General features: G+C 51.8%; 2 protein-coding genes across 6 annotated transcripts in view; both read right to left on the minus strand.

Annotated features, from left to right (window-relative positions):
* LIMK2 (LIM domain kinase 2) overlaps positions 1-8,058 on the minus strand; it is a 63,803-nt gene extending 55,745 nt beyond the window's left edge. The window contains exon 1 of one of the 2 annotated variants that reach the window (XM_036741359.1): positions 7,900-8,058. In XM_036741359.1, the coding sequence (XP_036597254.1) occupies positions 7,900-7,915 (16 nt within the window). In that variant the 5' untranslated portion in view covers positions 7,916-8,058. The remainder of the gene's footprint in view (positions 1-7,899) is intronic. The other variant, XM_036741360.1, reaches the window with a different exon arrangement.
* Positions 8,059-14,038: 5,980 nt separating this feature from the next.
* The window catches only part of RNF185 (ring finger protein 185), a 32,728-nt gene continuing 30,061 nt past the window's right edge, over positions 14,039-16,705 (minus strand). For all 4 annotated transcript variants that reach the window (XM_036760543.1, XM_036760553.1, XM_036760540.1 and 1 more), the window contains one exon: positions 14,039-16,498. In XM_036760543.1, the coding sequence (XP_036616438.1) occupies positions 16,401-16,498 (98 nt within the window). In that variant the 3' untranslated portion in view covers positions 14,039-16,400. The remainder of the gene's footprint in view (positions 16,499-16,705) is intronic.

The following is a 16,705-nucleotide window of genomic DNA, read 5'->3' on the forward strand; positions in this document are numbered from 1 at the left end:
AGATTAATGGTGGGCAGGAGAGGGAGGAAGAAGGAAGGAGAGTCTTCTGGTAGAGTAGTTTTAAAATCAGGCTCTTAGTACCCATCTCCCCATTATTACCAACACAAAAGGGAATAAAATTGGTTTCTAAAGTGGGCTTTTCTGGGCATGCCAAGTTCTCCTAACATGGAGTCCTGTGTGTCTTGTACCATGTGGGTGGGGGCAGCTTCCTTTGATTGGCTCCCTGTGTCCTTTGATGTGGGCTCTCTCTGCTTTTCTCTTATGGGCTGTATGCAGGGAGTAAAGAACCCCAGGGAGAGGGGAAGGGAAATCCTCCCCTCATCCTACTCTTTTATCCCAGGCTCTGAGGAATGGGCCTGGAGGCTACTTGTTTGGGGTCTATGTTGTCTGTTCTCAGTTTTGGGAGCCAGGGGGGATCCTCCTGGATCACGAGTTTGAGCCATGGAGACCTTGGAGCCAGGATGGGGAGGAGGGTGGTGCAACAGCCAGCCTGATATAGAAGCCAGGGTGCCTGGGACTTGAATAGGGAACCATCATTTGTCTTTGTATATCCTCTCCAGTGTTTCAAAAGTATTTGAGAAACTTTTGGCGAACAAAAGAATGGAATCTGTCTACTGGTTTGGTGATCAGGCATTGTTTAAAGATGACCCCAAGGTCTGGAGCCTTAGTGACTGGCACTATGGATAGAAAAAAACCTGAAGCCAAAATGGCTTGATAGGGAAAGATTGGGGCCTGAGGGGCTGGTGAGGAGCAGAGCAGAGGAGATAACCAAACAGATTCCACAGCAAACAATTCTTAGTGAGTAAGAACGAACTAAAAGCTGGATGGCTTAGAGAGGTAATGAACTCCCCCTCCTTGGAGGCACTTGAGCAGAGGCTGGACCACCATTTCAGGCCCAGCCCATCAGGTACTGGGTACCTTATTATGATTGGGCCTCATTGGCTGCTGAGGATTTTTCCAACATAGGACTTCTGAAATTTCTGTGACATTAATCTGGAACCTGAGTGAGAAAGAGGTCTCAAGTAGAGACTGGGGAGATATTGGGCTAGACACAGCAGTTGAAGCCATAAAAATGGGCTTGAGTTACAGTCATTTCCCACTAAATTAAAAAAGGCTAAAGCAGGAAGACATGATGTAAGAACCCTCTTCCACATGCTTGGCCAGTTCCTACAATCACCCTTTATTCTTGCAAATTTGCAAACATCCTGAATCTTTAGAGTTGGAAGAGACCTCCAAAGTCTCACCCTGAAGCACGAAACCCCTCCATAGCCTTCCCAAGACCCTGCCTCTGCCAACATACCTCCAGGAAACTCACCAGCACTTTGGCCCCCAATTCTATCCTTTTTCCAAGCTTCCCCCTCATTTCTTTTTTTTTTCTCTATTCATTTTGAACTTACATACAAAAGGGGGAAAAAGCATTTTCAAGTACACAGCACAACACAAAAAGAGGATTCAATATGAAACCATGAACTTCCATTTCACACTGTTTATTCTTTCTGAAAAACTATGTAATAAATACTATACATCATTTTTCAAAACTACCCTGCTTTTCTGTGTTTCCTTTTGTTCTCTGCTGTACACTTATTTTAATTTTTTTCCTCCTCCCTTCCTTTCCACCCTGCATTAGAGTAGGCTACCATCTCTCTCTCTCAAACTCTCTCTCTCTCTCTCTCTCTGTGTGTGTCTCACACATACACACACACACACACACACACACACACACAAAACCAAATTAAACATATTCCTATTTATCAGTTCTTTCTCTGGAGGTGGATAGCATCTTCCTTCATTGGTCCTTTGTAGTTGATATGAATATTTATAATACCCAAAATAGCTAGTCATTCACAGTTGTTCTTCGACAATATTGCTGTTACTGTATATAATGTTCTCTTGGTTCTACTCATTTCATTCTTCATTGTTTCATGCAAGTCTTCTGGTGCTTTTCTAAGATGGAGCTCATTTCTGATAGCGCAGTAGTATTCCATCATAGTCATACGCCACATGCGTAGTTCAGCCATTTCCCAGTTGATGGGCATCCCCTCCATTTCTAACCCATCTCACTATCTTCCAGGTGGCCAAGTTTACAACCTTGAAGTCATTCGTGACTCTTCCTTTTCCTTTGATTCTCATGCCTAATCAGTCGCCTGGTCCTGCTGGTTCCACAGCATCTCTTCTCTCCACTCACACAGGCCTTGTTTAGGCCCTCAACAATTCTTGTCATTGCTCTCTTCCATTTACTACCATCCAGCTCCCAAACTGGTTTCCTAAAATACAGATCTGACCATGTCATTCCCTTACTCAAACACCTCCAGTGGCTCCCTCTTGCTTCTAGGATAATATTCAAAATCCCCCGGTCTTTAAATCCCTCTACAGTCTGGCTCCCACTTCCCTTTCTGGGCTTCTTTCCACATTCTCCATTCCAATCAAACTACCCTTCCAGCTGTTACAAATACAAGACATTCTATCTCCTGCTTCCAAGTGGTCCCTCATGACGAGAATGAGCCCTCTTCCATCCCCTCTGGCTCCCAGAATCCCTCAGGCTCAGTGGAAATGCTGTGTTCTTTCCTGGAACACCCCATAAGCATTAACTCTCTTCAGATGTGCTCTGCATTTGCTCACTTGTGTCTTCACTAGAATGTAAGCTCCTTGAGTGTGAGGACCATTTCATTCTTGTCTCTGTGTTCCACCATCTAGCATCAAAATTGGCACATCCCAGGTATTTAATACCTGCTTGCTCATGTCAAGTTCACAGGGCTGCAAGCAGGCAGACTGGTTGGCTAGAAAAGTGTGCCTGCACAGGCATGATGTGAAACAGAGCTTCCCTGGGGAGGGCTCTAAGAGCCAGGCTGAGGACTCTGTAGCTTAACCTTGATGTAGTGGGAGCCACTTGGGATTTCTGAGCAAGAGGGTGACATACACTGTAGAGCCTGTGCTTTGAGAAAAGTGGTGTGAAGCTTGGATTGGAGAGGGAAAAGCTTTGAAGTGGAGAGACCAAGCTACTGCCATGGCCCGGGGAAGAGGCTATGGTGGCCTGAGTTTGGGGAAGGTCAAGGTGAGGAGAGAGGACATGGACTGAAGAGATGTGAGGGCAGCAGGATGAAGACTTGCCACCCCACTGAATACATGCAATAAGGACGGCTTGGAGGATGTGAGCCCGGAGTACTAGAAGCAGGGTGGTGGCCTCCACAGACACACAGAAGTTTGGAGGAGGAGAATAATAGGCTCCATTTTGGCCTCCTGAGTTTGTCCTTGATGAATGTCAGAGATGTCCAGCAGGCAATTAAGGCTGGACTAGAGGCAGCCTGATGCAGGGGATGGAGAGGCAGTGGGCTTGGGTTCAAATCCTGACTCTGTGACCTCAGTAACTTTGACCAATAGGTCACAAGGCCTCTGGTCCTCAGTTTCCTCCCCTATAAAGAGATCAGGCTAGATAGTCCTTTCCAGCTCTAGATCTGTGGTCCTCAATACAGATGTGGGAGTCTGTGAGATCACCAAGACAGGAGGCAGAGGAAGAGAAAGTAAGAGGTTCCTGAACAGTCTTGGGGGACACTCATGTGAAGGGGGAAGCAGAAGGTGGGTGATCCAGCAAGGGAGATGGAGAAACTGTGGTCAGAGAAGCCGGAGGAGAGCCAGGCCACGAAGGCAGAGGAGAGGCAGGGGTAGCTGCTGGAAGGTCAAGGAGGGAGAGAACTGATGTTATTTTTTAAAAAGATTCTCACTTTTATAATTTTGAGGCTCTGATCAGCTTTCCCTGTCCTGTTGAAGAGTGAGGCTCCTTAACTAGGTTACTGACAGCCTGCTCTCCTCAGCCCACAGCTTCAAGCTGGACAGAAAATCCCAGGCCCTGAGGGGCCAAAACACTGCAGAACCTGGTTGAGATGGATGAGCAGTGTTCCTTCTCATTGATTTCAGAGAGATCACTGATGCTTCTCGAGTTCCATCAGACAATAAGAGCCGGGGACAATTCAGTTCATGAACAACAACCCCAGTAACTGCTGGGCCACTTGGGAGCTGGGGAGTCAGGTGTGTGGCTCCAGCTCTGGGATGAACCAGGAAACGGAGGGGGAAGGGCAGTGAGATAGTGAAGGGAGAGCAGAATACCCACTCACCAGAGGGAGGGTCATGATTAACAGGTGTTCCCCATCCCTCCTTCTTCAGCCTGAAGCTGCTTCCCAAGGCTTGCCAGACATCACTGAAGGTGGTACAGGCCAGGCTCCTCTCAGCTTTCCCTCACTGACTGAAGACAGAAAGGTTTCACTCCAGCTGCTGCTCTGCTCTCTCATCTTTCCCCATTCTAAATTTTGCAAAATAGTAGTTTTATTTATGTTTACATCTCAGTCATTTCCAAATCCCAAATTTAATTAAGAGAAGTCTACAGTGATTGAAAGTGATGGATATTCTTAAACCTGCCCTGGGATCGGCACAGTGGTGTAGTAGAAAAAAACTGAACTGGGAGCCACAAGACCCGGGACTGAGTACTGGCCCCGACACCTTAGGCAAATGAGTGTGCCTTTCTGAGACTCAGTTTCCTCATCTGTAAAATGAAGAGGGTTGGACTAAATGATTTTAGAGTCCCCTCCCAGCTTTGCCATCCCCTGCTCTAAAGCCCCTCCCAGCCCTGACATACCATGTTCTTCTAAAGCCCCTCCCAGCTCTGACATCCCTTGTTCTCAGGCCCCTCCCAGCTCTGACATCCCTTGTTCTCAGGCCCCTCCCAGCCCTGACATTCCCTGTTCTAAAGCCCCTCCCAGCTCTGACATTCCCTGTTCTAAAGCCCCTCCCAGCCCTGACATCCCTTGTTCTAAGGTCCCTCCCAGCTCTGACATTCCATGTTCTAAGGCCCTCCCCAGCTCTGCCAGTCTGTGTTCCAAAGGCCTTCCCAGCTCTGACACGCTGTATTTATATTCAGGGAATTGGAATGAAGCTATAATCATGTCTCTCTAAAGCCCAAAGAGGGCAGTCTAAGTTCTAAAAACAAACATACTGTAGAAAAAAAAGCCAAACTCTCAATCTGGAGTTCTCATGCTACTCCAGGCTCTGATTTCCAACCCTGGAAAGCAGCCTGGTATGATGGAGTCAGGAGAGACCTAAGTTTGCCTTTAATGTCTGCTAGCTGTGTGACCCTGGATTAATTACTGAACCTCTCTGAACCTATTTCCTTCTCAGTGAAAGGAGTAATAGCAGCAACCTGACAGGTCTCATGTGAGGGCCCAATGAAGTCATATACATTAAGGTGCTTTGCAAACTTACTCTGACTGTCTCCTCACTCGTGGCTATGGTTCGCATTATCTTCTATGGGAGATGGACCCAAAGGAATCCATTTCCCAGCACCTTTCATTCAGAGTGTCAAAGAAGAGAACTCCGCAAGCTCAAAATGAATAGTGTTTCAGCGTGAAGACTTTCCTCTCTGGAAGGATGCTTCCGGGCAGAGAGACTCAGCAAGCCAGAATCCTTCCAGGAGATATAAAAATATCCCCGAGAGACTAACAGCCTCCAGCTGTTGTTTGCCCTATCCCTCACTAACTGAAAACCCAAAAGATAAGGAACATCTTTCTACAGAATAATGGTGGATCACGGAGGGAGGGGAAAGAGGACTAAGAACGGTGTCACTCGAACAAAGATGGTCATTTTGGGGCAAGTGCCAGGGGCTTGATGTGATGCTCTCTTCAGAGTGGGTTCCCCTCCTTACACATCTGCATAGCCTCCCAGTGCAAAGCACACGGCCCTCCTTGAACGGAAGGAAGGAAATGAATACTAGGCTAGACAAACAGGAGCTAAACAGGAAAGAATCCTCACGATCAGTGATGCAGAGAAAATGAATTCAGAATGTGAAAAACACCATGTATAGACCTGTTCAAACCTGATGGCTGGCCATCTTGTAGCCAAATATCCCAATGTTCTTGGAGTACACAGCCCCTCCCCTCCTGCCACTTCGAATCAGGGGTCCAAGTGCCCGTCTGGCTGGTCCACTGCCATCCCACCATCACCACCAGAGGCCAGTCCCTCATCAGCTCTCCCCTGTTATTGCTGAGTCCTATTTGACTCCTGGTGACCCCAGATGGGGTTTTCTGGGCAGACATTGGTTTGCCATCTTTACCAGTGGATTAAGACGAACAGGGTGAAGTCACACAGCCAGTGAGTGTCTGAGGCTAGATGTGAATCTAGGTCTTCCTGAATCCAGGCCCGGCGCTCTAGCCAACCTAGGCTAGTTTCTCAAATAGTCTTCCTAGGCAGTTTCAAGGAGTCCAAATGCTTTCAAACTATCCTGCTGACCCCAGTCAGGGTCATTTTCCTAAAACCCGGCACTCTTCTCCTCAAAAACTGACTGGCTCTCCTCCAAACTCCCTCCTTTAATAGAGAAAATTCAAATTTGGCAAGTATGAGATCATGTGACTGCGCTCCAGTATTCCCACACGAGAACCCTCAGCTCCTGCCAAAGTGGCCCGGTCTGTGTCTCCCAGCCTCAGCCTCACTGTCCTGTCCCTGCCGCTCCCCTTCCAGGCTGGGCCCAGATCGGCCTATACACCGTCCTCAGGTCCGTGACCTCTCGCTCCTCTGAACTCATCCAGCCCGAGATCTGGAGCTGGAAGGAGGCCCCTAACGTTTCACTGAGGAGGGGTCCAAGAGCCAGAGAAGGCGAGGGGCTTGACCCCCACAGGCCTATTCGGACTCACTGCCCGTACTGTTTGGCTGTCTGGTGACCCATCCGCCGAGTCCCTGGCTCCTGGACTCAATCAGTGGGTCACACAGCCTGGGCCTTCTGGACCCGACTTTCTCCTGGGGAGATCACATCGCCCGGCACGAGTAAGGAAACACCGAGATCACTAAGCCAACAGCTCGGCTCATTACGTAACCTATTAGCGGGTGGGCCGGAGGACTCCCAGGGGCCCGGGCAGTCTGCGGGGCAGATCCAGGGGCCTCCTCCCTCCCCCAGGAGCACGGGACCGGGGTCATGGTCCTTGACACATTAGGGCTGGGCTGGAGAGGAGGGGCCGGCCCGCCTCGGCCCTCGCCCTGGACAGCTTCTCCCCCTCCCCATCTCGGAGGGAGGCCGAGGCCGAGAAGCAGGAAGCCCGCCCGAGAGGCTCGGGGCCGGACAGGCAGGCGGAGGACCTCTGACAGCGTCCGGCCGCTCAGGGTCCGGCTGGGGGGGTGGGGCTCGGGGACCGGGGCCAGGAGCAAAGGTGCAGCCCCGCAGCCGAGGGAGCCGGGAGAGGAGGAGGATCGGAAACCATCCCGGCCTGGCCATGCCCCGAGGAAGTGACCGAGCGGCCCGGGGGGCAGGAAACGGGAGCAGCCGGTCCGGGACGGCGCTCCGGGGGCTGCTGCCCCCCGGGACCATCCCCGGGGGCAGGAAGCAGCCGGCCGGGCTGGGGCAGCGGTGACCCGGCGTGGAGCGACCAGCCTCAAGGACTGACCCCCCCCCCCCCGCTTCTCTGCAGCCACGAGGCTCGAGGGGCTCCCCTCCCCCCCCCCACGGCAGAGAGGCCCCGGGGCGGGGGCGCCCGTACACTTGAGAGGACGCCCCCCATCTCCCGTCCCTCACTGCTCCCTCCAGCCCACAGGGGCGCCCCCACCTGGGGAAGCGCGCACCCCCACAGCCCGGGAGCACCCCCTGGTCTGAGGGGCGGGACTCGAGCATCTGCCTCAACGTCCCCCCAAGCCTCCTCCTCCCCGGCTCCTTCCAGCCGAGGCCCCCATCCCGGCACGCCCTCGGCCCTCCCCTCGGACCCCCGACACCCGGGGTCCTCCAGCCCGGCAGTGCCCTCCTCGGCCCCTTCCCCTCCATCTCCCTGCAGGGCAGGGCAGCACGCACAGATTAGGCGCCTACTGAGTTCCGGGAGCGGTGCCCATCCCCCTCGGGGGTCCCGGGAGGAAGGCGGAGGCAGCGGGACTCACCGGACACCCCGTCCATGGCTCCCCGCCGCGGGCTGGCCGTCGGCGTCCTGGAACTCTCTCGGCCGTTACCTCAGGCGACAACTGAGCGCGCGGAGGGCGCGACGGTCCCGCCTACGGCGCCCCGGGAGGGCCAAACCGCACCTGGCTCCGGGCGCCGCCCGGGGCTGCCGCGCGGCCCCGCCCCTCCGCCGGCCCGAGACCCCGCCCCCGGGGTCTGGCCCCGCCCTCCCCCCGCTGCCGCGAGGCGCAGCCCGCCCCCTACGCAACGAGAGCCCCGCCTCCCGAGAGGTGCTCGGGAGGCCGGCGCTGCGGGACCGCGCCCCCTAGCGTTCGCACGGCGGCATCGGCATTGTCCTTGCGGGTCGAATCGGCACGCAGAGTGACAGCGCCTGGTACAATGCCTGGCCCGCACTGTGCGCTTAATCAGTGCTCGCGGATTGATTGATCCAGGTGAGAAACGTGGAAGGCATCTGAGTGACCCCCTCATTTTAGAGCTGGGGAAGCTGAGGCCCACTCGGGTCCAGGTCTTCTGCCTTCCTTCTCGAGGTGATGGATGGATGCTCCAACCCGTAGGCACACCCACCCGTACACGGACTCTCCTTTGCACAGCTCAGGGGTGGGACAAGCCAGGGGCAAAACCAGCCCTTGAACCCAGGCCCTCCGACTCCAAATCCAGCCCTCCTTCCACCCTTCATTAGCAGTCCCTGCATTTTAGGGAGGGGGCAGAGGAAGTGTGTCCTATCGAGGACTCAATCAACAACCCTTTAAGCACCTGGTCCTAAGGATGCCAAGTGAAGCTGGAAGCCCCCGCCCTTAAAAAGCTTCTGTCCTAACGTATACCCACCTAACACGCGCCAGATAGACGCGAGGTCTGCCGGTGAGTCCACGCACATCGATTGAGCAGCTGTTCCGTGCCCCACGCAGGTGCTAGACTCCGGGGATGCAAAGAGACAGAGGACGGACGGACCTGCCTTCAAGGAGCTCGTAATCGAGTGGGGAAAACAAGGACGCACAGACGGGACCCGCTGAAGATCCTGAGCAGAGACAAGGGCCAGCTGGGGAAGGCTGCCTGCGGAAGGCGATCTTAGCCCGCACTCGAAGGAAGCCAGCGGAGCCGGAGAGGGGAGGGAGAGCCAGAGAAGATGCCCAGGGCTGAGAGCACCGAGGGGATGAGGACGCGAGAATGATGAACCCGGATGACTGAAAGGAAACAAATACAAAAGAATACTGAGTAATCGCAAGAGTCATAACTGGAAGGCTCAGCAAAGGCCTAGGGACTGTGCTCTGAAGGAAGCTAGGGATTTTAGGGGGGCAGCTGGGCCTGGAGTCAGGAAGGTCTGAATTCAAATCCAGCCTCAGACGGGTACTAGCTGTGTGACCCTGGCCAAGTCACTTAACCCCTATTAAACCCCATGGACAAAGTCCACGGGGTCACTCAGAGTCGGACCGACGGAGTAACAAGGAGAAGGGATTTTAGGAGGTAGAGATGAGGAAGGAGGCGTTGCAGATAGGAGGAGGCCGCTTCTACAAAGCCGTGTTGATGGGAGATTGTCCCGTGGGGACTCACAGAGGGAAGGAAGGCCAGCTCGGCAGGATCCCAGAGCGTGGGAGGGGAGCTGGAGAGATGGACCGGGGCCACGCTGTGAAGAGCTTTAGAAGCTCAGACTCAATGGAGTTTATCTTTCCTCTCAGCGGCTGCTGGCGGAGACTCACAGGTACTTAAGGAAATCTATTATGATGGATGAACTCCTGGAATTGGGAAAGACTTGAGGCAGGGAAACCAACTGGGAGAGTGTTACTGTATCTTAGAAGTCAAGAGGTGCCGAGGGTCTGAACCAAGAGGGAAGCTGTGTGGCTGGAGAGAATCGGATTCGACCGATGCCAAGCCCAAACTCAATCCTCCGGCTCACCATCCATCCAGTGATTGGGTTTCCCTGCTTGCACACTCAAGGCCCCCGCGTGGAAGTCAGGGGTCCGTGAATAGCAGGGGTATTACTGTAAAGGAGAGGGGTTGTTTCTTGGATCAACGTCTCTCAGGGCTAAATTGGGAAGACTAATTAAGACCCTGAAAGACCAGATTCAGAAGTCCACTTTATCGCCCTTGGTGCAAGTTCAACCTGATGAGTTGCACGTGGGAAATGTTATTCCGGGTACAAGCAAAATACATTGCTTCCCCGCCTACATGTTCCATTCTGTGATTTCCCAGACACGATGCTCCATCTCTCACCTCCACATCTTTGTCCAAGTGGTCCCTCCTGCCTGGAATGCCCTCCTTCCTCACCTCCACCTCCTAAAATCCCTAGCTTCCTTTGGAGCACATTTCAAGAGGCTCCTCCCACACCATGCCTTTTTTGCCCCCCACACTACCCCCTGCCCAGTTATTAGTCTCTCTCTTGAAATTACCTTGTATTACTTTATGACAAGTGTATTTGCTTACATCCTTCCAGTCAGGCTCCAGGACCGAGGCAGGCTGAGCCAAGGACAATTCTGTTTCCTTCCCACTCTGACCTTCTCATCAGAGCCAGATGGAACCGAGTCAGCTGTGGCTACAGCATCTGGTTCCTGATGTCATCCTCCCCATCACACACGTATGAGCTCCCAGTCATTCCCAGCAATAATCTGTGCCCGGCGGCTCCGTGATCCTGGAGGAGGTTTCTGATTTTGCTCGGACATTTGAACAAGCTGTCTGCTTGGACTGTGACCTTCTACTTCAGTGTGAGTTCATGGAAAAAACCAGGAGTCTGACGACCCCACCCCCACCTCCAGCCCCGGCCACACTTCCTCGGGTATAGGAGCTTCCCTTCTTTCGAAGCAAAAATGGGGCTCAGGCCCCATCTCCTACACAGTCTTTCCTCATACCCCCAATTATTAGCTCACTCTCCTCCTTAAAAGTACTTTGGATTATTTTGTCCTGGAAGCTGGTATTGAGCCTGGAGTCAGGAAGACTTGAGTTCAAATCCTGCCTCAGCCTCTTACTAGTGGTGTGACCTTGGGCAAGCCACTTAACCTGTTTGCCTCAGTTTCCTCAATGGTAAAGGGGGAGCAACAGCCCCTCCCAGAGTTGTGAGGCTCAAATGAGATCATATTTGTAAAAGTGCTTAGCACAGTGCCTGGCACATAGTAGGTGGTCCCTGGCATATAGTAGGTGCTCTATAAATGCTGATTCCCTCCCCTCAAGGAGCTTACATTCTATAGGGAGAGACATGCACACAGATGAAGTGAATAGCAAAATATATAGGGTAATTTTGGGGAGTGAGATGACAATGTATTCACCTGGCAGATGGGGCCATCAGTAAGAGATGGAGATAAAGAGGAAGCTTATCCCAAACATGGGGGAGTGTGGAGATAAAAGACAGAACGGCATGTGTGAGGAATAGCTAGCTGGCTTGTGCTGGGGTCTGTACCATGATCGGCCCTGTGTCTCAGCTGCAGGGGAATCAACAAGGAGGCTGCCATAATACTCCAGGCAAGTTGTGATGGACTGGGGTCATGATGGCAGTGGGAGCGGAGCGGAGGGATGGCTACAACAGACTGTTGTGGAGGGTTAGTGGGACTTAGCAACTGTTTAGACCGGGGAGTGAAGAAGAACCAAGAGGACTCTGGGGTAAGGCCCTAGAAGGCAGCTAGCTGCCCAGGCAGGCTGGTTCAGTTTTGTGTCCCCTACAGCAGTCATGGGGCCTCCCTCCCACACCAAGCACCTCATAAATTCTTGGTTTTGAACCAAAGGTGGCAAAGTACAAATCCAGATGACACTCTGCCATTATCCAATGTTTAGGGAATGCAGGTGATCCTTTTTCCCTTCCACCTACCTGGTTCATGCCCAGAGGAGCTAAGTGTCTGGGGACACTGGGCACAGGTGGATGACCTTGCTGACTGTAGGGAGGGGTGAGAGTATCACCCTGTGGCTCTCTTCCCTTAGCTGCTGGGGAGGGTGGAGGTATGCCTCTCTGCACTCCAATCTGCCCTCCATTCAGCCATTAAAGTGATTTTCCTAAACTGAAGGTCCGATGATGCACCCCCATCCCCCCCACACCCCCGTGAACTCCAGTGACTCCTTGCCTCCAGGATGCTGTTTGGCATGCAAAGCCTGTCAAAACTCAGCCTCCTCCTACCTTTCCAGGTTCTTTACACCTCACTCCCCAACACGTACTCTTCGACCCAGTGACACTGGCCTTCTGGCTGTTCCACAAACAAGACCCTCCATCTCTGAGCTCTGGACATTCTCTCTGGTATTCCCCATACCTGGAACCTCATCTCTGCCTACTGAGTCCTTGGCTTTCTTTAAGACCCAACTGAAATCCCATCTTTCACAGGAAGTCTTCCCCAACCCTCCCCCACTTTAAAAAAAAAAAGCATTTTATTTCCCCCCAATTACATGTTAAACATCCTTAAACATCCGTTTTTGTTTTTTGAGTTCCAAATTCTATTTCTCCCTCCCTCACGTCCCCCTTCCCTGAGACAGTAAGCAATCTGATATAGGCTACATATGCACAATTACGTAAAACATTTCCATATTAGTCATTTAGTGCAAGAAGAGAGAAAAAAGGAAGAAATAAAAGAAATAGAGAAATAGCATGCTTCAGTCTACGTTCAGACATCACCAGTCCTTTCTCTGGAGGAGGACAGCATTTTCCATCACAAGTCCTTTGGCATTGTCTTGGAACTCAACCCCTCTTAACTCTGGTGCCTTCCCTCATTTCCTCTTTATCCTGTACACAGCTTGCTTTCTATGTATTTGTTTGCATGTTGCCTCTCCCATTAGACTGTAAGCTCTCTGAAGGCAGGGACTGTCTTTTGCTTCTTTCTGTATCCCCAGTGCTTACACAGTGCCTGGCACATAGCAGGCCTTTAATACTTACTGACTGATGCATTCCAAATTCCACGGCCAGCCGCAGAACCAATAGCCAGTTCTCTTGACTTCAAATCTAGGGTTTCCACCATTTATACCACTGTGTCTTTTGGTAGATCACCTGATGCAGGCCAATTGCCCTCTCTGAGTCTGTTTCCTTCTCCATAAACTGAAAGATTAGACTTCAGCTCCATCAGGTGACATTCTATGATCTGGTTGTATTCCAAAATTTACATTAACTTTTGCCATCAGAGGAGAGCAGAAACAGGTTCCTCAGAGAACTGCTCTGTATTAATAAAAACAGCAAATATCCACTTTTTGCTGGCTTCTCCCCCATTTCCTATAACATACTTACTCATGAAGACCAAGAGAAGAGGGCCTTGGACATATGTAGTAGGTGCTTAATAAATGCCCACTAACCAAGGCTCACAAAAACATCAACGAAGTTGACAGCCGAGTAATTGTAATGATTAGAAGGTGGGGGCCCACAGACATGAAATTAACTGTTCCCTTGACCCTAAGACTTGGTGACTGTGGGCTGGTTTTAACTGGTTTCTTTATTCTAAGAGAGAGCTTTTGGGGTGTACTTGGGGGGAGGCATATATCCAAATGTCAAAATGACTGTAATGTAAAAAGAACCCCCCCCCCAACAATTCAGCTTATTTGGTAAGTAAATGTTTGCTGAACTGCACTGAATTAGAAGCTGGCTAAGGAACAAAAGGATGACAGTCAATGCTCTGCTTTGTCTTAAAACCACTGGTTAGCGATCAGGTTTGTAAGTGCATTAAACCCATCTATCACATGTGGCACCACACCCTGCTCCTGGTTATATGGATGTCCCCTCAGAAGAACCCACTTCTCTTCTCACATGAAAGGCTTGGGTGGATTTGCCAATAGATAGCACAAGGTCCTAAAGAAAGTGTATCAGTGTCTGGAGCACAGGCTCAGGAGCTGTGAATAAACGGAACCTCCCTCCCCTCCAGGCCCGTAAAAGGGGGTGGCTAGACTAAAAGATGTCTAACAATCCAGGTGCCTATACTTCAAGGTGTAGGAGCCCAGGAATCTGACCCTTGGCCCCTAGTCAAGGTACTCTTCAAACATAACATGTCAAGGGTAGGGCTGATGGAAAACTCTAGGCCAGAAAGTCAGCTCTTGCTGATCTAACTCCAGGCTGATGTCTGCAGGCGGCTTTCAGATGCTCTATGATATCACCGAAGAGGGAAAAGGGTGCTTTCCAGAGAACCCCACCTGCCTCAGCCCTTTCCTAGAGCCAAATCCACACCCAGCCACTTTCAATGTAAAACCATTTATTTTTCTTCTAAATCAAATCACTTTCACAACAGTGAAAATTAGTAACTGGAAAATGTATCTCAAGGTACATAGTGTCATTGATGGTCTAACTGTGGCCAGAGCACAGTCCTAACTAATACAATGGAATAAAAGGGAGGAAAAGGGTGAAGAACTCCCAAAGGAAGAAACGCATTAACTTGGAAAAGAAGAAGCTTAAGGTCATTGAATGGCCAGGTAGAGGTGAAGGAGCCTCTAGCCAGGATCTGAGCCAGTAGGCCCAAATTTGGTGGTGCTGCTGCAGCCTGCTCCTGGCAAAGGCAGGTGAAGCTTACCACACCTCAAAGGAAACAAGACAGGGGCCCAATTCTGATAACCTTTTTCCATCACTGTTTTGTAGATTCCAAGGGATTTCTCTTTCTTAATCAAACTGCCCTCCTCCTGCCTCTCTCTCACAGGCAGGATAGGGCACTGCACCAACACCTGGCCAGCACCCAGTCCTGAAACTTTGGGCTTTAAGATCTGAGGGCAGCCCCAAGCCAGGGGATTTTTTTGGGGGGGCTAATCGAAGGCCCATCTCAGGTTGGGGGGCCCCAGGGGGACAAGCTCCTTGATTACACACACAGATGCCAGTCAAGCATCAGGCTCCATGACCCTCTCCATCTCAGACTTGGCCTAGGTGACAGCACCAGAATACTGGGTTCTGATCATTTCAACACTGGTTTGGGCTTTGCTGAGTCTGAAGATGGAGAGGGGAGCTACAGGGGAGGAGAATGGCTGTAGGGGGGCATGTTCATTCCCTTTTCCTGGTCTCTTTGGACTGAATGCTTGAGCCTGCCCCATCCCCAAAGCAGGGAGGGATTGAATTCCTTCCAGGGCCTTCTATCTCCAGAACAAGGAGCTGGGCCAGGGAAGGCAGGCCTCACAAATAGGAAGAGACTCCCAGAGGAAGCCCAGGGCTGGGTTACCTCCAGTGCACCCAAAGACATTTTGGCAGGTGGAGACATAGAGACAGCTAGATGGACAGATAATTAGACAAGATGGTACATCATGAGCCGTTCAGCGCCCTACCTTCTTATTGATCAGATTCAAAGAAAAAGCACTTTTAAAACAAGAAACCAAATCAATGATTCTACCGAGGTACCTTTCTTCCCAAGATTCTGAATGAAGAGGTATGAGGAGGGAAGGAAAGCCCATTAGTGAGTCTAAGGCATCTCTCTCCCTTCCGGAGGCAGCAGGAGTCCCCTAAGCCTGGCAGGCAGCAGAAAGCATCTCTCTTAATAGCGTATATCTGAGAGGTTCTGGGGAATGGACAGAGCTCATCACTTGGGAAGCCCAAAGTGGCCTGGACCCTGAATGACAGCTACCCTCCTGCAGCATCTGTGCTGGGTTAGCTGCACGAGTCCAGCCAGGGCTGCCACTGAGTCAAACTACACTGCAGGGCCCGAAGGCCCCAGACAGAAGCTGCTTCTGGGAACACCTGTTTTCTTCTGGGAGAGATGCAAATAACCGAAGCTTAATCTTGAAAGAACATTAGTGGCTCAAATCTCCCCTCACTTTTAGGTTTGTCTTTAGGGCCTGAGGAAGCCTTCACTACTACTCCTCCTGGTACAGAGAAGCCAGCGAGGCTACAATTCCCCAGGAAGAAGGGGACGGGAAGCCCATGAGCAGAGCTGGCCGCTTCTACCAGGGAAGAAGGTGGCCAAGGCCTCTCTGAGGCCTGAGACCTGAGCCCAGCAGAAAGCCAGAGCGTCCAGGCCAATCAAATGCGCCGAGCTACCAGAGATGCCTTGTGCTGATTCAGACAGCGCTGCTGCCTGCCTGCCCCCAGGCTCATCTGAGGAATAATAAAAAAGAGCAGGGAGGAGGATGGGGATGGGAGGGTGGGTTGGGAGCAGAAGGTGAGCCCCCAGCCCTGGCATCAGGCTGTTGTGTGCATAGGTGGTCCACACATGCAGTCAGGAATGGACTACTGTTGGACAGTGTTTCGCAGAGTCTAAGGAGATTAAGTCTACAGTTCCAAAGAATACCATTTGGTCCTTCCCTTTACTTTTGTGATGTATGCAGATCATAGCATGGGGGCTGGCTTGGGGTCTCTGAGCTGTTACACTGCTCAAACAAGGCCCAAGGCTGGAGTGGGACCACACTGAGATGCGGACGACTCAACCAAGATCTAGTTCATTTCATTCCAAAGCTCTGCTCCCGGAAGCCAGGGTCCTCCCTGGGTCTCTGACCCCACTGATTCCTCGGCCCTGGGGCAAGCTCAGGAGCCAGGCGGTGAGGGGTGCAAAGGGGGGTTGGTGAGGGTTTGGTAACCAGGTCAGAGGCACTGCTGCTGCTGACTACCCAGGCCACAGACACATGGTTATGCGATCAGAAGCCAAAACATGATCACCAGGGCTACAAACAGGAAAAGCCTTGACAGGAACTGCTCATCCACGTATTGGGGAGTCCCAGGAACAGCTGTGAAAACAGGAAGGAGCATGGTCGGTCAGCAGCCTCAGGGCTTGGGCATTACTCTAGCTGAGTCTCCTGAGGACAAACCCCTTCCACTCCACAGGACCCCCCAATGGTCTGCTTGCCATCCAGCAGCATCCTGGATAACCCCTTCTACAGCAGAAGTGACCTTGGCTTGAAGACCTCTGGTGAAGGGGAGCTCACTACCTGCCA

The sequence above is a fragment of the Trichosurus vulpecula genome, chromosome 1 (genome assembly GCF_011100635.1).
Source record: "Trichosurus vulpecula isolate mTriVul1 chromosome 1, mTriVul1.pri, whole genome shotgun sequence".
Lineage (NCBI taxonomy): Eukaryota > Metazoa > Chordata > Mammalia > Diprotodontia > Phalangeridae > Trichosurus > Trichosurus vulpecula.